The 23,902-nt window shown below is 40.1% G+C and overlaps 1 protein-coding gene across 4 annotated transcripts in view; it reads left to right on the top strand.

Moving 5' to 3' along the window:
• The window catches only part of LOC114571527 (protein kinase C-binding protein NELL1), a 208,514-nt gene that overhangs the window by 81,456 nt on the left and 103,156 nt on the right, over nucleotides 1–23,902 (top strand). For all 4 annotated transcript variants that reach the window (XM_028602625.1, XM_028602546.1, XM_028602772.1 and 1 more), the window contains exons 5-7: nucleotides 10,402–10,498; nucleotides 20,755–20,827; nucleotides 22,352–22,434. In XM_028602625.1, coding sequence (XP_028458426.1) covers nucleotides 10,402–10,498; nucleotides 20,755–20,827; nucleotides 22,352–22,434 — 253 coding nt within the window. The remainder of the gene's footprint in view (nucleotides 1–10,401; nucleotides 10,499–20,754; nucleotides 20,828–22,351; nucleotides 22,435–23,902) is intronic.

Genomic DNA, 23,902 nt, shown 5'->3' with positions numbered 1-23,902 from the left:
TGTGGAGGCCCAGACCGAGGGAGGTTGGCGGTGGTGTGGTGCTTCTTCCATTTCCTGATAACTGCACCGACAGTTGATCTTTTCTCTCAAGTTGCTTTCCGATTCTCTTGTAGCCCATCCCAGCCTTGTGCAGATCAACAATCTTGTCCCTGATGTCCGTAGAAAGCTCTTTGGTCTTGCCCATGTTGGTGATGTTGGATGCTGGTTGTTTGGGTGTTGACAGGTGTCTTTTTATACAGGTAACGAGGTGAGGCAGGTGTATTTGATGTAGATAATTGGTTCGGATTGGGGCTGTGTCTTAAAGAAAGACTAACTGGCTTGTAGGAGCCAGAATACTTGCTGTTTGTCCAGGGGGTCAAATACTTGTTTTTCCTCATCAGATGGTTATCAATTTTAATAAATTCATATGATGTGATTTTCTGGAATTTTCTTTGGGATTCTGTCTTTCACTGTTAGAATGTACATATGATTACAATTGTAGATTTTTGCATTCTTTGTAAGTGGGCAAACCTGCAAAATCAGCAAGGGGTCAAATACTTATTTCCCCCACTGTATATATATATATATATATATATATATATATATATATATATATATGCATGCATGCATGCATGCATGCATACGTGTACAATTGTGTATGTATATTTGATAAAATGGAAACCACCAGACACATGCACTCCTAATTCTGCTCAACACTTAGATTTGCACATACTGGCCCTCATTTATGAAACGTGCGTACGACCTAAAACAGGCATACGACGGGCGTACGCCGATTCCTACGCAAAGCTCGGCCTTTATCAATTTGGACGTGAGCGTAGGCTGCGATCAAATCTCACGTCTGGTCTGAACTTGTGTACGCAAGTTTTTGAGTCAGTGTGGACTTGCGGTGCAGCATATAATCAGTTTAACAGGAGAAGGAGAAGTCATCAGTTGATCACGTATCAGCAATGGCAGATCTGGCTCTTTTAGAAGACCTCTATAAGCCGGTCTGCAACATTGTTTTAGCCTGGGGGGTTCTGTACAACATCTCGCAGGAAAACACGGTGCCATAAATGTAGCGATGAAGCCAGATGACCCGATGCCCAGAGAGCAACAGCCCCAGGTGGGGGCTATACGAAGGAGACAGGATATTATTATTCCTCGCTTTTAAAAGGTATAGCCTATGTTATGTTTGGCAATGATATTCAATATCATGCACAACATTTTTATTTATTCTTCAGGTTTTTGTTTCTCTTTCAAGTGAACGATTTATTTCTGCCATTGACCAAGTTATTTTCCCAGCCCCTCTGCTGTCAGGAGACAGGGTCGAGCACGGGGGGGCGGAGGACACGCGCTCTCCCTCAGCTGTTGTCTCGTTCTGACTCATGAAAAAAACAACAGTTAAATAAAAGACACTGCATAAACTCCGCTACTGTATTATTTAAATAAGTAGGCTACACCTACATGTAGGCCTAAGAGATTACAATATAAGCCTGTATATTACTATTAGGACTATAGAAAATGTGTCAAGGATGTATAAATTAAATAGGCTAAATTTCAGCTGGAGTCCGATTTACCACTGCAACACTGTTGACCGCATCAGTGATCTCTTTCATCCCGCATTCTTTCTACAGCCTTTAATACCAGTTTTCAGGCTGCCAAATAGTCCACACGTTAGTGCAAATGAACCAGAGACATCAGGGTTTCAATCTCCAACTCTGAAAAGTGCCGCTTCTCAGCTGGATTACGTCTCGCCTTGTCGTAAATTGTAGGGGCGAGGCCTCAAAACCCAGAATATATTGGGCCGTGTTATTTAAATTACGATCGTTTCCAGCCGCTGCATTTATCAATGTACGACCATTCTTACGCTCTAATTGGTGTGATACTAACGTTTCATGAATCCCACGTGAAGCCTGTCGTAAGACGATTTCTGCGCTCATATCTGCGCTGGTTTCTACATTAGGTTGATAAATGAGGGCCACTGTGAATAGCTGTAATGCTTATTAAGGGCTCTATACTGCACAACACCTTTGCCACTGCTGTCAGAGAGGTGTTACCTAGAATTGTAATTATGCATTTCCCTGTGATGCCAGGTGTGTTTACTACCTCTGTTGATCTGTTCTGTAACAGCCCTAACTCTGTATATCAAGGTAAAAGAGAGTTGTGTAGGTAGACACATTTAGAAGAAGAAGAGAATAATGTCTGTTAGCATGAAGGAGGTTATCCGTATAGCTTTCTCTTTACAGCAGAGTGGATTCACATTCGCAAATGAGCCGGAATTTATATCCAATCTCAGCAAATGGACAGTAAGTGAGAAATAGCCTAATTATTATGAGCACATTATAATTAGCAGGGCATAGTCTGTCTTCACAAAGGAAAGGTTGTCTCATGGTAATTATTGTACATTTTGTTACAATATATCCAGTCTGATTCTGTCCACATTTGTATTTGTACCCAGTGTATGGTATGTTTTGTCTTGGACTGTGTTACTACCCCACTCTAGATTGGTACAATAATGAATGTCTAGGCTGAGCTGGCTCAGCTGAAAGACACATGTAGCCATTTACTGTTGTGCACTTACTGAAAGAAGTAACAGGCTTTCAGATTTAGTATTACAGAGCTGTCAGTTTTGACTAGCAGCTATGTACAGCGTGCTAATCTTGGCAACCCAATTTATAGCTATCCTTACTAGCTTGGCTCCTTACATGCTTGCTAATTACTTATTTGAAGAGTTGGGTCTTCAGGATTGACAGCATTGTGTCAAAAACATACATAGACTAATTTATCTTGAATGCATAGGTTTGGGACAAATTTGTGCATACATATTCATGATACTAACCATTTGTGGTATTTGTGGAAGTTTTGTTTTAATATGAACATGTTATGCTCATATGGCCCCTAAAAACGTTTTTACTAAGTTAAAAGAACAGGTAATCTAGGTTGCATCACATTTCTTTATTCAGTATTAAAACGAAATTTCCAGGAGACAAGGTTGATGACAGATCCCAGCACCTCAACTCAAAAGCAGTTTGAAAAAAAAAGAAAACTGCAAAAAGTGCTAATGCCATAGGCTCATACTCCAGCAATAACATTATATTAGGTGCAATATTAATGCATTATTTAGAAGAACAAGAAGGGGTCTATTTAATTTTTTTCCGATACCGTTGCTACAACAATACCTTTTTAAAAGATTTAAAAAAAAAAAAAAAAAATATATATATATATATATATATATATATATATATATATATATATATATATATATATATATATATATATTTTTTTTTTATTATAATTTTTTTTAAATATATATAAATAAAAGGAGCACAAAATGACAGTCAGTAACAACGGCTTGTTTATTGCTAAGGCCATATGGTCAAAATTAAATGATTTATTAAAAATGTAATAACTTATAACAATAACTTATTTCACTTGTAAATTGGTGGTAAACGACAAAAACAACCACTAGATGGGGAAAAGGTTTTTTACAATAACTTTGAATGCACCACGAGGCTGGCGAGGCGAGTTTCCAGTAAACATACCGTCTGTGTTGTTTTTCCAACGACGGCAGCTGCAGACTGTCACGTCTCACTGTTGGAATCCTCTACGGTGAAATACACACTTTTAACACGGTTAAAATACACGCATTTTAACCGTGTTTAATCCAGCCGCTAGCTAACGTTACCTGCTGCCAAGTTTCGTGACAACTAGCGTCGCGTGCAGCTAGGGGTGGGAATCACCAGAGGCCTCACGATACGATATCATGACGATACTTACGTCACGATACGATATTATTGCGATTTCAAACATATTGCAATATTCTGCGATATATTGCAATTCATTACCTTTTTTCCAACTTCAAATTTTTCCCAATTTTAAATGATGTCCCCAAAAGGAAACTTTGTCAACATCTGTTTTATCTAAAAAGATACATTTCTCAGTCTGTCATCTCACTTCAATTGTATTGCTGCAAAATCAGATTGTCAAGCAGACAAACTGACCAACACATATATAATAAAAGATTGATACTTGGCATCTGTGTATCGATACAGTATTGCCACAGAAAATATTACGATACTATGATGTATCGATTTTTTCCCCCACCCCTACATGCAGCGCAAACGTCCGTTTCGGAGCATCAGAGGGCAGTGCAGGCCTACGCATATCTTGAGTTATAGTTCTTAAATGTAATATCCAATTCTTAAAAATACTCTAAAGTTATGGTAAACGACTTGCAAAAATCAATTTGAAAATGGTTTTGAAAGTTTTCAAAACATTTGCCATCAAAACAAATTCCATCAAACCTCAATCTCAGTTACAGTACACACACCGTTTGGAGCATTTTACAGCATGCAGGACAATCTTTTTTTTTTTTTTTAGCTTTCTATCGCATAACCAGTAATCCCGCACCCACCATCAGTGATGTGACATATCTCAGCCTGTGCTTTTGGCAGAGGATAAATGGAGAGCTTTGAGAATTTTGACCCATGGTGAGGCGAGTGATTCAAAAGGGACTCCTGATTCCTGTCTTCATCTCTCTGGCAGAGGAAATACACATACATGACAGGAAATGTCTCAAGCTAAACTGGTGGAAAATTGGAAGTGGTCTGGAGTTTAGTGTGGCTGACAGCTATTGGCAGAGCAAATAATGAAGGCTGTGATTGAGATTGTTCTCTTGAAGGAAAGCCATGAAGGCTGCCAGAGAGCTACATATTGTCTCACTTTTGAAGAGGAAAGCTGTCCGTTTTTGAATTTTCTGACATGTTGGACATGGCTTTGGATGGCATTAATGGCTTTATTTAGTCTTTTTTATGTATTTGCTCTTATCGCTAGCTTAAAGACAAACTTGGGAAACAGCCAGCTTGGTTGGATATATGAAATCCTGACCGCCCAAGATTAAATGTAGTAATTCAATTCAGTCAGCAAATCGGTGGAAACGGGAAGGCCAGGCAGCTTATTGAAGAGGATTGTCAACAAAATAGGTGTTATGTAGTAAGATGTGGATTTATTCAGTCTCTGCTATACAGTGCTTCCACAGCTCTAGCTGGCCACAATGCAGCACTTTCCACATCTCAGGGGTTTCTCTTTGCTTCAGCCTCCATTTGCAGTGATTCAGAGTGACACACTGTTTCTTTCTTCTATATCAATATGTTGGTCTCTCTATCTCTCTATCTCTCTCTCTCTCTCTCTCACATCCACACATATGCAGACACTGATAAAGGTTAAGAAGAGCAGTGTAAAAGTGGAGCAGGGCTGCCCTATTTTAAGGATAAAGTGATGAGTCTGGTTCATCTGGCTCCACTGTATCATGTATTCCCTGCAAGTCACTCCATGTCCAACAAGGTTTTATTTATGTTCTTTCTACTGTGCAGTAGATGCGAAGGGATTTGGCACAGCAGAGTGCCACTGTTAATCCCACGTTAAAGTTATAATCCTTAAAGATTTCAGTCCTGGTTGATTTTATCCGGCCTATTTAATTGGCGGCCCAGCGGGCCACATTCGGCCCAGACACAACCGCTTATCTGTTACCGGATCGGTGTGTTTTCTTGCAAAATTCACTCGTGGCACTCAGAGAAAATTAACCAGACGGTGAAATATCGCCACAGATCGGGGCACTCCTGGCCGTGGTCTGTTGGAACAGCCCATCTACATTTCATGGTTTTAAAATCTGACCTAACTATATTTGTAATTGAATAGCCCTGACCTAAACCCTGGTCAAGACAGCAAGTGTGGTTTAATACTACAGGTCTGAGAATTCTGGGCAGGGCTGTAGTCAATTCCACCTTTGTCGAGTCCAAGACCAGGACTAGTCAAGACAGAGTCCAAAAAAGGTTGAGTCCAAATCAAGACCGAGAGAGAAACAGTCAATGCCGAGACAGAAAAAAAAAGAATCCACTCACTTACCTGTTCATAATTTATGTGATGTGAGAGACAGTATATATTCTACTTTAAGATGATAATTTTGCTTTATTATTTGTAATAATCAAAAAGTGCAGAGTAACACAATATAGGCTCAAATTAGGCCATATCATTTACTTAATATATAATATGGAAATGTTCCCATTCTTGAACTTATTACTTGTCCTGTAGAACTCATAGTACAAAGTGTTTGCTGACATTGTGTCTGTGGCCAAAATGAAAATGATGGATACCTGATGATTGAGGTATATGATGCAGCCAGGCGTACACCAGGCGACCCATCTCAATCTCTGTTCTAGATGGATTCTGAATTAAACTTAATACCTTTTTTTCGAATGAGCGCGCTTGATCAATGGTTTTGTTTTGAAGGAGGAAGTTATTTAAATGTGCCAAAAATATATTCAATCAAATGTAACAGCAGAGCGCAACAATAATATACAATATTAAGAATAATATGCAAATATAATATAGAATAAATATTCATCACACAATACACTATTGCACTAAGAATAGAAAACACAAACTAAAACCTGACCTAGAACAAAAAGCATATAGTGCTGGACTAGGTCAAGATCAACTAGAATATTTGACGAGTCCAATGCCCGAAACCGAGACAAGTCTGAGTCCAAATACCAACGAGTCCAAGACGAGTCTGAGACAACAGAAAAGCGTCTGGATTACAGCCTGGGGGCAGCAAACAAGATCAACTGTTTACTCATTTTGTGTTAATGAAATGTCTGTCAATAATTGGCCTTGTTCCATCAAGCCATGAGCAACCGTGATTTCATTTTATGCTGCACATGCCCCACAACTGTAGAGCATTGGTGGTTGGTTTCAGCTCTTCATCTAACAGCTCTCTGGCTGCTCCATCCTGTTCCATTACTCTATTACTCTCCATTAAATGTTCATTCTGCATAAGTGGTAACTTAATACAGCTCTGATACGGCTGTGGGAGAGTGAACAGTTGAGGCTGATATCAATGAGATAAAACTAAAAACAGTAATGCTGATTTACATGGCCAATCACTTTTTGTGAATCCCTCATGCATAGGGAATTGTTGAACGTTAAATGGCTATTGCTAAAAATGTCATATACATCGTCAAAAAATAGTAAGATTGACACGCTTAAGGATTTTAACTTTAAAGGGTCAGTTCATCCAAATTACAAAACATGTCAAAACCTGGGCAAATTAAACCAGCATGGCTAGATATCACTATGATACGTGAGAAAATGTGTTTTGTTTTGTTTTTATGATGAATGTAAAATGTTGTCAACACATTCATTGCATTTATTCATTCTCTTCTATTCTTTGGGTTGTAAACTATAGCTGTTTCTCACTGAATCCTGCACCTTGGTGATAGAAGAGCTCTGTTAATCATAATATCCAGTGACTGGTGAATGTCCTCTATAATTAGCTGTTGATGGCTGCAGCCTGTGGTTTCAGACCATGCAAATATGCCTGTGAGCACATCACTATTCTAATTGGCATCGCCGCTCTCTCCAGTGTTGCCTGTGTGAAACTCCTTCTTCGCCGCTGCTGATGAGAAGGGAAGGAGAGGGGAAAGTGAGGGAAGCATAGACGGAAAGGTTGGGGGAGACAAAATGAAGTATAATCACATAACCTCCACATTCTACTGCAGTCTGTGGGGACTCAGCATTGAGGCACTGCAGCACTTAAAGTATAAATCAAGCGCAAAATGTTTTTAAATGCTATTACAAAAATATCAATGGAAGAAATTAAAGAACGTTATTTGAAAAACGTATGCATATACAGCAGATACCAGATCTATTGATAAATATATATACTTTTATTGATCCCAAAATGGGAACAACAGCAACATATCAGGCACACAGCACACATACAGAATATACTGTACATGAAATAATAAATAGGATGGAATACAATAACAAATATTAAAAAAAATGAAGACTTAAAAAAATACAAAGTGGTGAATGTACAACTATACTAAACTATAATTAGCAATGTGTGGTATTGTTGTTTTTCTTATAAAAGAGACTGTGACTCAGATAACAACTTCAGCTAGGTTTATACTTGATTTATTGAGAGAAATTGCTTTTTTATAGCGTTAAAGAAAACTACCTTGTGGATGTTCTTCTTTTTTTTTTAGTTTGATATTTAGATTATCCAAATTGCACACCATTTAAAAAGTCATGTCTCTCTTGGTCTGACAGTGATTACTTGATATTTTTATACTTGATATTATAGGCGCAGGCAGTGAACGATGATCTTCACAGTGAATGTCTCATTTTTGTTATGGTTTAGAAATGGTAAAATTACATACATACTCCATGTGAATTAAAGCTGCATTTCATAGTCTTTGACAACTTGACACCAGAAAACACTTTTAAACACTCCTATATGCTTATAACGCTCATATAGCTAACATCTTAAGACGCACTAATGTAATTTACATAAAAAAATGCAGCAGGAACATATGGGCATCACAAGCATATGTTCTTGCCACCTGCCAAATGTAAGGCAGGTATTGTGGTCATGATTGCCCATGGTTTTATAGGGCGGTTGGTGAGAGCCATTAAGAGTCAACCAAATGTGCAGGCAAATCTAAACCAAAAGCTGACAAACTCTTTGAAACCTACAAAGCTGCAAGGGATTAGCAGCACCATCTATCTTTTTACATTACAGGGAGTCATTTCACTTGGTGTTAATAACAAACATACTGTTTAATGGAGCTGTAAATATAAGCCAAAAGCTTAAAAAATGACTGTGATGTACAGTATGTAAAGAGGATTGGTACGGTCATGTATCACAACCAATCAAATGCCCAGCTGCTGACTCTTCTGGCTGACAAATCTCCAATCTCCGAATCTCCTTCTCTGTTTTGGATACAACTCCCCCCCCCCACTAGTATAATGTCACTGCTACTACATTGCACATATCTGTACATGTTGTTTATACATTGTTCATATTACATAGCCATATTTATTCTGCTCTTATATATATACTGCAATATATTTCTTGTCCTGCCTATGCACCACCTGTCTATACTTTTTATATCACATATCTGCTTTTTTTTGCACTTCTGGTTGGACACAAACTGGATTTCGTTGTCTTTGTACTTGCACTTTGCACAGTTACAATAAAGATGAATCTAATCTAATATTGTTGAAGTCATTGTTGCAATTCCTCTGTCAAAGAAAAACAAGTACTAAATGAATGAATGTAATACCATTTCAATGAAGCTGAAATAGAGAACAAGAGAAATCAGCTTGCTAGTCTGAGTGTGTCTCTCTGCATGGAGAAACTCATGCAGAGAGACGCAGGAGGTTTTCTCCTCCTCCTACTAGCCTGAGTACAAATTATTCTTTGGCATCCTCACAGAGGCCTATCGGCAACCTGTTCTCACCCCCAACTCGTAAAATACTGACTAGTATTAGTATTTAGTGTCACTAAAACGTACATTCTGTAACCCCACCCACGATCTTTTCCTGTCTCGTTCTTGTGCCGCTTGTCAGTTAAACGTATGTCCCGACCCAGAGCGTCAACAAGTGATGCCAAAAGTCCCGACCCAGATCGTCAAAGTGACGCCAAAAGTCCCAACCCAGAGCATCAAGTGACGCAAAAATTCCAGACCCACAGCGTCATAAAGTAACGTCAAAAGTCCCGACCCAGAGCCTCCTAAAGTGATGCCAAAAGTACCGACCCAGAGTGTCTAAATATGATGCTAATTTGTCAATTACAGTTTAGAAGTTTTAACAACTTTGTGACATGAATAAAATCTACATATGGGAAAATGTGTTTTATTAATTTTACCATACCTAAATTTATATCTATTCGATATGCTATAGACAAATTAACAATCTCAATTTAATTTAGCATCAGCTTGGAGCCAAAACACACAATACATTTTTTTATATAATCTTGAATACATTCAGGCGTCAAGGGGCTAAAGTGTCGTCCTGTGTTGTCCCGACCCAGAGCGTCAAAAAGTGATGCCAAAAGTCTCGACCCAGAGCATCATCAAGTGACCCCAAAAGTCCAGACCCAGAGCGTCATAAGGTGGAGCCAAGAGTCCCAACCCAGAGCATCTAAATCTGATGCTAAAGGAGACTTTTTGCGTCAGTAACAAACTCCATCGGAGCTCACCAGCATCGTTAAGTCCACCTGATTGCCGGAAAAAATGGTGCTGAATGACGCTGAGGATGTTTGCCTTGCTAATGCCAAAGCCTGTTTCTGTCTGTCTGGAGTCGGGCGGTTAATCCAGGCTGCATCCCAGGTCCAGATATCAACACCGTGTTAGAGGGCCATGGGGCGAGACTGGCTGTCAGGCTCGAGGAGAGCAGCCTTTGCTTTGCACCTACTGCTTTTCATGGAGGGAGAGGGAGCAGACATGCACGCAATCTGTCGGATTTACTAAGCTGTATTGAATCAGTGTTACTGCCAGACCAGGACAAAAAGAGAAACGTGTTTCTGTCTGTGTCGTTATCATAACCAACCTTTCTCTTGTGATTTGTTGTTGCCAGGATTTATGAGCGGGTGATAGACCCTCCTCAGATGGAGCTCACCCCAGGCAGTGGAGTGTGGCTAGGCCAGCACAGCCACAAGCATGGACTGTTCAAGGTAAGACTTGCAGATGACACACACACACACACACACACACACACACACACACACACACACACACACACACACACACACACACACACACACACACACACACACACACACACACACACTTTTAAATTCACGATCGCCTGGTATAATTGGCCACATTTGCGATAGGCTGTGTGGGGGAAGAGATCCAAGTGGAAGATATAAGAAAGAGGTACTGAGGGCTCCCACAGGCACCGCAAAAAGCTCAGCGTATGCTTTGAAACTCTTATTCCCATGCCAATTACAGTGTTGTCGATTTTTAATCACTGCAAATTTTCTCAGGCTCCTGCATGCGCTAATAGCAGGGAGGGGGATGTGGCTGAGGCTGAGTGTCACCAAAACATGCACATACTCTCGATATTCCCACCTCTCCTGCCCACCCACCATGCAATCAGTGGGCCTTTTATTTTGTCTATCCAACATCTATGTAATACTGATTAGCCACCAGACCCTACTGTGGTGTGAATAATTTCTCCTCTCCATGCGTTGACAGTATCGCTGCTGCACATCAGCCCACTGTTCCTCCTCCGTCTCCCTCCCCCTCCTTCATCCCCTCTCGCATCAAGGCTTCAAGAAGCTCCTTCTTCTGCTGGAAAAGCTCTGGTCTTGAAAGACACGGCTCCATCATCCAGTTCCCCACCCACAGTCAGCTCAGTGCTCAGACTCTGTAGTCTGTAGCAGCAGAGATAGATGGTGCGGAAGTGCACAGGCTTGTGCGAAGTGACGAAGGGAATGAGAAAAATGTTCCCCTCAGGTTTACACTGGGATGAGTTGGCATGTCGTCTGACAGGTGTACTTGTAAAACCTTGAATCAAAGACCTGTTGCACATTGTATCAGAAGGGCCATTTAGAGCTACACCTTTTTTTAACTGTCACCTAATTATCTGCTTCTGCTCATGCATATTTATGGGATAACATGTCTCATAATCTACTGCACGGGTAGATAGAAAGATAGAAACTTGGTTTTAGTGTGTTTACACATGTCTGAAAAGGATAAATGAGTGCTAGTTAATGGTTTTGGTTCCAATCAGGTTCAAATGTCCTGCTCAATAATCCTACTAGATAGCTACCTAGCTACATTTCAGCTTGAGGCTGCTGTCTCTCTTTGCATGTTGAAATCATTTTTGTACTTTTAGTTGTACAAAAAGAAGACAAGGTTTGACGAAAACTTTCTAAAACCCTGTTGTAGTCTTTTATTTCCAAGTGTTTGAATTACTTTAGCCTTGCATTAAGACTTGAAGCAGGGGAACACAGCTAGCCTGGTTGACTCAACACGCTCAGCATCGAAAGCCTGTAATGCACCTTGTATCTCATTGGTTTAATCTGGACACAAACAGAAATGTTGTGTTGTGGCTTAACAGGGAGTTTGCACTGTAACTTGGCAAACAGCATCCAGGCAAGTTGTGCAGGGGCCCCTTAAAAAGACACACACACACACACACACACACTTAGAAACAGAAAAAAAAATTCACACCCACTCAAACAGAGAAACACTCACACTCAAAAACAGAGAGACACACACACACACACACACACACACACACACACACACACACACACACACACACTGCCATGTCATTTCTCCGATGCTCCATTGTTCCGACCTCTCAATAACCCGAAAAATTTCCTTTGGTCCTTAAGCCCACTAGTCCGACGTCCCTTTGTTTTGAAAAAAAATAAACCCTCCCATTGTTCTGACCATATAGGAACAATGGTTAAGCTTTATTTTGGAACACACTCAACTTCGGGGCAAGGCCCACCCTACCATAGCATTCACACGCTACTATTGGCCAGGCGTCCGTGCTTACACAAGGTAACGTAACCCGATTAGTTCAGGTCGTATCCCCTGACCAATCGACTATCCTAACCTTACCCACTCGAGGTCAATGCCTAGCCCCAACCAATCGAGCTGCTTCGTAGGGAGGGACTTGCCTAGAAGTTACGTGGGATCCACAAAAGCCTACATGGTCGGAACAATGGGATGTCGGAGCAGAGGGTTTCTTTTTTTCGAAACAAAGGGATGTCGGACTAGTGGGCTGTAGGACCAAAGGGAATTAGGGTTATTGAGAGGTTGGAACAATGGAGCGTCGGAGAAATGGGCAGTCCCCCACACACACGCACACTCAGAAACCGAGAAAAGGATCTGGACAGAGAGAGAAAGAGACAAAACATATTGTGCAACTTTACATTGCTACTTCTTTGCTATTCCATTTACGCTTTCTCACCTTCTCCCGTCTGTAACCTGCTAAAGACGAGGGATAAGCCAAGCCTACCGTACTTGCGTCTTCTCATATCAAAAGCTGAGAATGGGGACAAGCTTGTTGGGAAACGAGAGAAAAAAGAACAAAGAGACAGGAGGTGAAATAAAACTGCAGCTGCAATCTATCCCATTCAGGACTGAGGAATAGGATAATGATAAGAGGAACTAAGTAGGCCTTTTAAATAAAAACATATTGAGACCTCACAGTGGCTTGAGACACTCCTCATCCTCGAGCCACCTCCTCCCGGGAGCCTCTCCATCTGAAGCCGCAACTGTAATAAATTATCTTTATCTAGAATCCATTGTGCCAAGGATGCTGACTCCTCAGGGACACTGCGGCTCGTTTGGAACCTGTGCTTTTGTGAAAAACATTGTGTGTCATGCACCACAGGACAGTAATGAATCTACAACGGACAATGATGAAAAGCTTGAACATTTTGCATAAGACGGCATGATGAAGGAAAAGCCAAACTGAGAAATTCAGAGCTTCGATCTCTCACTCAGTCTATCTTTTACTCTCCCTGTGTCTGTCTTGTGTCTCCCCTGTTCCCTGTTAAATTAGTTTGTTTATGCTCTTGTTCACGTCTCTCTTCTTTCTATTTAAACATTGTACCATCCACAGCATAATCTTCTCCTCCATACCTAGTGTTCAAACCTTGTGCCAGTAGCACAACAGTTCAGACTTGGGTTAATTACCCTACTTCTAAAAGGAGAATGGGCAAAAGCAAACTCATGGGATGAATTGGAAAAAGTCAGCATATTTCTGAATAAATTTCAGAGCAAAACTTCAGAAAATGCTGTATATTTTCCTAATGATGCTGTGAGGCTCCTTATTTGTAGTAGTACTTACATAACTGGGTACATTTAACCCTGAATGTACTGCAGTAAGGATTTGGGCTTAGTGAATATTTTGTATAAATATATTTTCATTTAATGTTGTTTTATATTTAGTATTTTTTGTCCATCCATTTGCCCTAAGAATGGCTAAATAAAACTCTACCATGTTACTCCTTTCATTTCTAAAGAAGGCACACTGTTGCCCTCCATCATTAGCTCATGGAATAAAGTCTGCACTGCTGTAATGTTATTCTTAAGTGCTCCTGCTTAATTTCAAGTTTCTATCCTTGTAATGGGAGGAAGTCTTGTGCTGTAGTGCATGCCTCCCTCAGATTTGAGCTTGTAAGCTACACAGTGAATGACATGTACACAAAATATTCCGTGGGCAATTTGATAGCCGGTACCCCAGACACTTGCAGCTACAATGCACCACAAAATGTTAGCTGTCACTGACTCAATTGAAAAAGTGTGCTGCTATGCTTTAAAGAAACTCAGCTGTTTGCGATGTGCGTCGGAAAAAGAACAAGTCACCAAACGTTCTTCAGAACAAATTTGTTCTTAAACCCCACTTATGCAGTTTTCACGAAGATTATGGCATTTTTTTTTATTCTTTATTTTTGAAACATTGGGAGCAATACAATAGTCAGATTTACATTTATCACATGGTCACAGTTTGTGATCAAGACCAAAGTTCTCCAATCCCAACATTCCCATTTTTGTAAATATAAGAACACATTAGAACACAAAACAAAGGGTGCATTACTATATGACAAATCTCTAATACATATAGGAGCGAAAGACAACAAACACAATTATTTTGTTAATAAAACGGTACATAAAAAAAAAGGGAGTACAGTAGAAGTAACCCTTGGTTACCACTATCCTAAGAGCATTCAAGACAACATTCCTGCATGTAGTGTTTGATTAACATAGGATACCCATTTTGACCATAAGACTACAAATTTATTCATCTGCAAACGGAGTGAGAATGTTAGTCTTTCCATCTGGTAGATTTCATTAACACATTCAATCCATCGTTCCAGAGTAGGGGGATCAGGGAGGAGTCAGTGTCTGGTAACAGTTTTCTTACAGGCAATAGTTAAAATTCTGAACAGATACTTTGCATAATCCGGTAAAAAGTCTGTGTTACCCAAAATAAAATTGGTAAACTTGAAGGGTATTTTCATGTTAAAAATATTTTCAATATCTTTGTGTATCTCTATCCAATATTGTTTTATTACTGGACAATCCCAGAGTATATGCCAATGGTTGGCATCTTCACTTCCACACTGCCTCCAGCACTTAGTCTCACACCAATGCTTTCTTATTTGGGATTTGTTCTGAGCTAGACTCGGTTAGTCCTTTTGTAAGGCCCAGTTTGGAACTGGTTAAGTCCTCTGGGAGGCCAGGTTTGGAACCTGCACTGTAAATTTTATTCTCGTCTTTAATTTTTTTTAATCGTTTTTAACTGAGGTTGTCTCATTGGAACTAAAACTTGCATTGGGTAGCGCAAGTTGTAGTTCCAATGAGACAACCTGTAGGGCTAAAAGTTACATTTTATGTAAAGCACTTTGAATTGCCCTGTTGCTGAAATGTGCTATACAAATAAAGCTGCCTTGCCTTAGGTAAGAACAGAATCTATGCACACTCAAGAGCACTCTTATGCACATTTGAGAGCTGACATGTTTGCGCAAAATAGTTATACCGTCTATGTCCGTTATATTTATCTCCTAATTTTGTAACTAATTATTTTCATTATTTTACACATACTTATGTTTGTTTGTTCTAATAAATACACACGACACTTACACTTCTGCTCATTTGCAAAGCACTTTGAATTGCCATTGTGTATGAATTGTGCTAGGCCTATATACTTCATCAGTTCTGCGCCCTTTTCCGGATGCAGCGTTCACTGCATTGAATTCCATGCATCGGTTTTATTTATCTACTGCTGACGCTACTAAATATGATGTCTCGTTTTTCGCCAATTTCTTGCAGCACTTCCTCCACTTCAGAATTACTAAAGTTTTTCTTTCTTTTGGAGTCGGGGCCTCCATTGTCTTTACCTCCACCGTCTTTGTCGTCTTTTCGACATTTCTCTAAGTGTGCACACGGCCCTGCCATCTCATGCCCTTTTATAGGAATTAACGGGCATAAGTAAACACCTATGCTAAATAGGAGAACGGGCATGAACTTTCATATTACAAAGGCATTGGGATTCATTATTCTAAGAACCCACCTGCGAACAATTCTGCTGTTTAGGAACATGTCATGACTCTGACGTAGACTTTTCTTAGGAACTTTCTTAAGAAAAAAATTAAGAAAAATCGTAGGAAGATATTGGTGAATGAGGCCCATTGTTATATTTTTTTTCTATTTCTTTTGCATTTTAGCAGTGTGACTAACCATTCACAGCCCATACAAAATGGTGTGTTTTTGAAATTCAAGTAAAATTCAGCAATAGTTGAACATCTCAACTTGTTGTTGGTGGTGCGTTAGAGTATGGAACTAAATCTGTTTCATCGGACTTAGAAATTTAAAAGCCATTGAATTTCTAGCACTAAATATTTATGCATTGAAATTATGTATCTAAATTTTTATCTAAACTCATTTTCACCTTTTATTTTTCTAATTTCATAAATTCACAATCAAAAATTCAACGTAAAAACATTAAATATAACAAATGCAGATGCAAAATCCAATGTTTAACAAGTAGAGTAAAATTAAGAGGCAAAAAATGTAGGCACATAATTTCAATGCATAAATATTCAGTGTCAAATTCAATGGCTTTTAAACTTCAAAATCCGATGATTTACTTTCATATTTGAGCCCTTAATGTCTGCATGTCAAATTTTTTTGTCACTTTATTTTGACAATCCATCTCCAACACAGAGGTTGAAGTATATTGGACACAGGCTGAGCTAAACCATTACTGTCCATCAAAACATTGTGTATTGCGTGGAAGTTGTTGGTCCTTGGTCAAATGGAGCACAAAGATGTGAATAAGTAAATTCTTTGGGGAGATCATCGCCATCATTATCATCTTTCTTTCTCTTTCTCTCTCTCTCTCTGTTCATATGCCTTGTGTCTCTCCCTGTCCCAGACTTGTTAATGAGTGTTGTTGACACTGGTTTAGTCCTGGGAAAGGTGGAGGTTAAGTCTTCAGACCGGCCAAGGAGGATACCAAGGAAAAAAGGTCACGCTGTACATGATCAAATGAGAAAATAAAATCACCCAGGATAATAATCCTGTCAATATGCCTTGCCTATTATTGCTATAATAAACAAGCTAACTGGGAATTATGGCTGCACAAGTGAGCAGACAGGCAAAGTGAAGGTTATTTTATCTGCAATAACGGGGAGGGAACTTGTGAACATTTGTGGACACAAAAAAAACCAACTGATTCATAAACGCCACATAAAAGCAAGTACACACCACACACACACACACACACACACACACATTTGCACTATTTGTGAGCACCCTTATTGGCAGTCGTACTCAAACCTTAAACCAATTCTAATTCTAATCTTCTTTGTATCTAATTTTCTTAACAGAAGACATCTGTTTGTTCTGCAAATGTGTGAAAAAAACATTTCCTTGCATTTAGTCTAGACAATAATGCCATCTGCAAGTATTTGGACAGAGACACATTTTTAATTGCTTTCTCTCTACTCCAGCACATTGGCTTTGAAATGAAACACTGACTACGTTTACATGCACATAATATTCAGTTTTTTGCCCTAATTCTGAAAAAGACGATATTCTGACTCCGCTGTTTACATGGCTAATGAAAGTAAGTGTTAGACTAATATTCCTGTATACATGTAGCCGTGCAAAACATTTTTTCTAAGTTTACCAGCGGTGGCGGACTTGTTGGACCGTGCGGACACAGCATCCCTCTTTCATTCCTTAAACCAGCCTCTCGAGAAGGTCCGCGTAGCGATGTGTGCAAATATCCAAAAACCTGTTGATAACCAAGTCTTTGATAATGTTTAAAAGTAGCGGTGTTTCTCCTTCTTATCGGGCCTGCAGCCTTGCAAACTGTTGGCTGGTTGGTTTGTGTACAGCAACCATAGCAACGCACAGAGCTGACCGTAAGCCTGCGGTAAAAACCCAGATTGAGACGCATATTCCGAATGCGCTGTATACATGTCCAAAGAATGCCTCTAAAACCCGAATAATACCGCAATATCCCACATGTCTTAATCGGAAAATGCTAGATTTGGAAAAAGGCCTTATTTGGAATATCCCACCCGAATATGCTGTTTACATGACATGTATCAAATTCGGAATATTGTCATATTCAAATAATAGTGGAATATTGGTGTGCATGTAAACATACTGAATTATGTTAAAGTGCTGACTTTGAATATGTTCACATCCACGTCAGATGAACAGTGTAGGAACGGTAGCCTTTTTTTATTTAATAGTCCCTCAATGGGATGCAGTGGGTGTATGTTTGGAGGAAACTCACAATCACTTGGACAGACAATAAACCGTTTGGCCATAAAAAAGAAAAGAAAATCCTTGTCGCTTTGTCTGTATGTTCATCCCTAGATCATCCTAAAATCAGGGGGTGTGGGGGCAATGTATTAAAAGTCTACCAGTCACACACAATGTGGACCTGAACACTCCTTAAACCTCCTCAAGCTGAACTTTTTGGCCCTAAGGCAGAAGAAGTTGGCACATACTTTCATCAATTTATGTCCTTATAAAGTTGCCCTAGCTAACAATGGCCTATTTAAACAATACATAAGTAGAAGACGAGGAACAATTAGCATTCATTTAAAGTCATGTCTCTGTCCACATGATGAAATAAAGTATATCATATTCATTGTCTTTTAGCTCTGGTTTAGTATCTACCAACTCCTGAGGACTTATTCAGCTAGTCATTAAGTCATTGAGTTAGTCTGTCTGCCATTTGCTACAAGCAGTTAGCGTGTACTGGATTCACAGGTCTGCTGAAAACAGCTGCCCTCTGATGAAAGTGGTGGGACCGAACCATACAGCAAAACCCCAAACTCTTAAGTTAAGAGGCTTAAGCAAATCTTGGTTCAGCTGTAGAGTTGGTGATAATTCTCTGTGGGGTCATCACTTTTAGTAACCTTTCATAATTAATGCAGTCCATTTCATTGTTATAAAGAAAATATTGATTAGTGTAGCTTTTAAAGTGAATGTCAGCACTTTTACCACATTCATTTCAAATCCAATTTTCTGTTGGAAAGAGACAAAAGAATAGAAACTCTCGCTGTTCTAACTGCACTGTATGACCTGAAGTGCAGCTGTGTAATTGGACTTATCTTAGCGTGGGAGCATAGACATTATTCCTGAATAGTGCTGTTGAAACATATCTGCCATAGGTTTTGGCAGAGGCATGGAACAGATGTGTGCACATTTCTGTGTGTGTGTGAGAAAGAGAGAGAGAAATTTTATGACCTCAGTTCGAATTATCTACTGATCATTGACAGTGATGTGTGGTCAGGGCCCCTATATTACACCACTGGGACAGACATCTGTGATCTACACCCTCATTTTCATTCTGAGTGACACTGACAATCTCTTCTTCACCATCCAGTGTGTGTGTGTGTGTGTGTGTGTGTGTGTGTGTGTGTGTGTGTGTGTGCTGCACTGTTCTGAATCTGTGCACCAAGCCTGCTCGCCTCAAGGCTCCCTCTCTCTCTCTCTGTGTCTCCGTTCGAAATGGAGGCAGGTGTTGCTTGCATCCAGGCCAGCCAAATGCACTGTAAATGGATTTCACATACACATAAAGTAGAGACGAGTTGATGCCAACTGTGCTAGAGGTGGTGAATTCTAATGTCCTTCCAGCTTGTTTTCAGTAGCCACTTCGAAGGAATGGTGAAATTATATTACCCCCCAAGTGTGTTTGTGTGTGTGTCTGTGATTGTGGGCACCCCAGTGTTTTACACGTTCACTTTTCCATTAGTGAGGGTGTGTTTTTTTCCCTGAGATTGTTCTCTGTGGTCATCATGAAGCCCTCTATTTACCAGCCCTGTGCCTAGGGAGCCTGTCATTCAGAGTGATGGACAGACACTGTGTTGAAGGAGAGAACTCTTATCGGTTGTAGGCAATTTACTTCTTCCTGTGTGTGAAGTACATTTGCTTCAGTTCAGTTAGGAATAGATGCTGTATGCATAGTGCGGCAATAGGTTTCTTTTTTTATTTGTGGTGGTTTTTCACCATTTCTAAAATACAAGCATATAGGAAAAAATTAATTGCTGTTCTGGCCAAGAGAGAAGCCTTGGATGAAAGTACATACTGTAGATGTGATCATTTACATTTTTTAAAGGGGACGTTTCATTATTAGTTGCTGTTTGTCAGCTGATTTCCAGTTTTCTAGAATTCAACATTTCCATGAAATTAGGCCAAGTCTTGATTTTGGTGATTATTTAAGATTCAAGCATTTTTTGTAAAGGATTTGTGTTTGTGAATTACATTTTACTGTATATTGGTAACAGTAAATGTTAGCATACTAACATGCTGACTTAAGATGGTGAACATGGTAAACATTATACCTGCTAAGTATCAGTAAGATAGTTTTACAAAAGCTGCTAACAGGCTGTACACGTGGATTCAGGCAGAAAGACAACCCCCAAGGAAACACACGGCCTTGCGTTGCTGTGGTGGTGTCATATTGTTTACAAAGAACGGAAGAAAATATATTAAATAAAGGTATTTTATATTATAGCTCTACTCATAAAGTTCCGGGCATTGCTGCACAAAAATGATTAGCATCTCGTTGGCTAGATCACGTAACATCTGCTTGTGGCCGGAAGGTGGCCAATGCCATCTTTGGTAACTGTTGCTGGTATTCTCTGCCGACCTCGCCTAATTTCAACGTCCTGCTCTTGTCCACTATAATGATACCCGGTTTGCTGTCTATCATCTGCCTGAATCCACCTGAATGCAGCATTAGTTTCACCCTGTCATTTGTTATGTCCAATAAATAGGAAATTCTCTATTTGCCAAGGATATTTTACATATACTAGAAAATGTATCCTCTGCATTTAACCCATCCAAAGAGATATCCCGTGGTCTTGCCAATCCATGTGTATCATTGTGTCATTCTTTCTTTTTCCCTGCACCCCTCCCTTTGTGTTGCCAGGGCATTATCCAGGACGTGAAGTTGATTTTCGCTCCCAACGGCTACATTACACAGTGTCCTAACCTTAACCGCAGTGAGTATCATGATGACACAGTCATACATTACATAGTGTTCCGAACACGCTGAGAGTGAAGGTAGAAATAAAAAAAAAAAAAGCATACTCCCCATTACTGTGTGCCATTGGACTTTAATGAGCTATGTGTCAGTTGGTGGTGACCTCTCCCCGCTGATCACAAACAAAGCCTCCCTCCATTTCATCACCTTGCTCTACTCCAGTAATCTTCATTTCGCTGTAATTCAGATTCAGTGCAGCCCCCCTCTCTCCCCGCCTTGTTTCTCCATCTGTTTACTGTCAAGCAGATTAAGATACAAGGCCACCGCTGTGCCACTGTCTCTGTTACTGATCAATAAGGCATGTAATCACACCTTGTCACTTTATTATTGATACTAACACCAGACACAAGCCTAAGACAAAGAGTAAACAGATGTGTGAGGCTTCCCTTTTGTATGCTGCTGGCTGCTATGAGCTGTGTCCAAATACATACAGTATAGTCAGGCTAATACAATTAGTTAGTTCGGTTTTTTTGGGGGGTGGTGGGGGGTTGCATTGTTGCAGCTCCGGAGTCTCTTTACCCCTCTCCAGTGGCTCCCTTTAACAAAAGATTATATGGAAATGAAAGAGTTTGTTTGTTTTTTTGTGTTTTTTACATTTTAGCTTTTATTTATCATTGTTGTACTGTAGGCCTGATGTCATTCTTACAATCTCCATTCATACTAAATAACATTTTTAGCAGCACAGCGACTTATCCTGTAAATTTTGCTGAACCTCAATAGTGGTCTTGAGTTTCCATAAATTAGCTATGGATTCCTATGATAACTATGTAATAATATTATATAGTTATAATGTTTAAAGACATTTCCAGGACAAGCACACTGCATATGTTGAAAAGTATCTGGCTGGGGATGAGAGAAAGAGGGTGATTTCAGGACTTCTGTAGAAAGTAGAGTAGAGAAATTGTACTTCCAAGCATTGGTTCAAATGGTCAGAAGACAGGGCCACAAAAAAACATCTAATACTAATAAATGCTCATTTTGACCTGTTAGTAATGTTGATAGGCTAATTTAGACTTGACTTAATTGACTTGATTATTATGAAGCTCAAATATGTTGTGTGGATCCAGCCAGTTGAGGTGGTTGGGGCATCTGGTAAGGATGCCCCCTGGGCGCCTCCCTAGGGAGGTGTTCCAGGCACGTCCAGCTGGGAGGAGGCCTCGGGGAAGACCCAGGACCAGGTGGAGGGATTATATCTCCAACCTGGCCTGGGAACGCCTCGGGATCCCCCAGTCGGAGCTGGTTAATGTTGCTCGGGAAAGGGAAGTTTGGGGTCCCCTGCTGGAGCTGCTCCCCCCGCGACCCGACACCGGATAAGCGGACGAAGATGGATGGATGGATCCAGAAAGATTTTCTAATTTGATATGACCTAAAATGGCTCTTTTGATAGTAAAGGTTGCTGACCCCTGCCCTATCTAAATGCTTCCCTCTTTCTCTACCTCTCCTTTTCTTCTCTGTTTTGGTGCTTTCCCTTTCCTCCGTTGAGCCTGTCCGACCTGCAGCGATTTCCTGAGCCTGGTGCAAGGCATCATGGACCTTCAGGAGCTACTGGCCAAGATGACCCTGAAGGTAAGAACTTGAACGACTTCCAACACAAATACCACCACCAGCTCACCAGACTGTATAACAACTTTGGAAAATTTCTAATATGCTGCAAAACTAGATTTTTGGCAGTTAAGTAGAGTTTACAGATGGACGAAAAACACGGCATATGCAAAATGTTGGCAACCACGTCAGTGTTAAATAAAAGTATCCAGATAAAAGATCCACAAATATCCCTCCCAGTTGTAGCTGACAAGTAAATACATAAATAAATAAAAGAAAATGAATAAATAACGTCCTTCTCCACAACAGCTGGAGACAGCGGAATCCTTTGATTTATTGCATTGTTCTTTTTTCCTCTAAAGTCAGTATCTCATTTTTGTTTAATTTTAACAAGACAGTGCCCAGCAAAAGATAGAAGTTATTGTTAGGAAACAAAAACAAAATGAACATGCAGGTTAATCCGTCTTTAGGAAATATGATTATTCCACCAGTTATTATTGTGGAGAGTGGATTGAAGTGGTTTTAAAAGACCCACAAAAAACCCGAAAAGATATGAATGTGCATTTAAGAGGGAACGGAAAACCCAGTAATTACTTGGTACCAGAAGTTCCCCTATTATTTTGGTCATGGTTTTGTTTTTTACAGTTTGCAATCGCTCAGGATTAAAGTGATGAAACAGTGGAACAGTTTTGACTTTTCATTATACTGTACATTTACATCATAACAGTAGAGGGTAATGTGAATGCATGCACTAAAGCTCCTTGAAAATGACAGTAAAGAATATCGGAGCTTGACTTTGTAAATAATAGTTCACAAAACAACCTCAACTCAAAGTCCACTTACTTCCCCTCTCCTGGAGCTGTTGACTGTCCTCGTCAGGCAGATTGAGTTCGCTCAGTTGCCATGGAAATTTAGTTGACCACTACCAGTCGCCTGGGTAGCTCGACTGGTAGAGAGCAGGCGCCCATATGGAGAGGTTTACTCCTCGACGCAGCGGCAGCGGGTTTGACTCCGACCTGCGGCCCTTTGCTGCATGTCATTCCCCCCTCTCTCTCCCCTTTCATATCTTCAGATGCCCCAAAAAATAATCTTAAACAAAAGAAAACTGGGGTTTAATAAATCTAATCTTGACCTTGTGATTACATGTCAATGGCTGCTATTCTGTTTAATTACAGATCAAACCTTTTGTCAAATTCATTGAATATTTCCTCATAGTCTGCTAGTTGTCCGTTCTGTGTGCAATGAAAAAAACAAAAAAAAAACAGTGTTCATACACAGCCCTGGCTCTGTAAATGGAAGAACAAGCAAAGAGGCTCGGACTGGGTCACACAACACTATTCCGCACGTGCTCGTGCACACGACAGGGGAAAGGCCATGGATGTGCAGTATAAAAAGAAAGGCAGTGAGAGCGAGAGGGACGGTAAATCTGGCACATGCTAACGTTCTGAAGGAGAGGTGTGTATTTGTTTGGGTGTGGATACCAACAATCTTT

The sequence above is a fragment of the Perca flavescens genome, chromosome 1 (genome assembly GCF_004354835.1).
Source record: "Perca flavescens isolate YP-PL-M2 chromosome 1, PFLA_1.0, whole genome shotgun sequence".
NCBI lineage: Eukaryota > Metazoa > Chordata > Actinopteri > Perciformes > Percidae > Perca > Perca flavescens.
The sequence above is the reverse complement of the archived record's forward strand: the minus strand, read 5'-3'. Positions and strand labels throughout refer to the sequence as shown.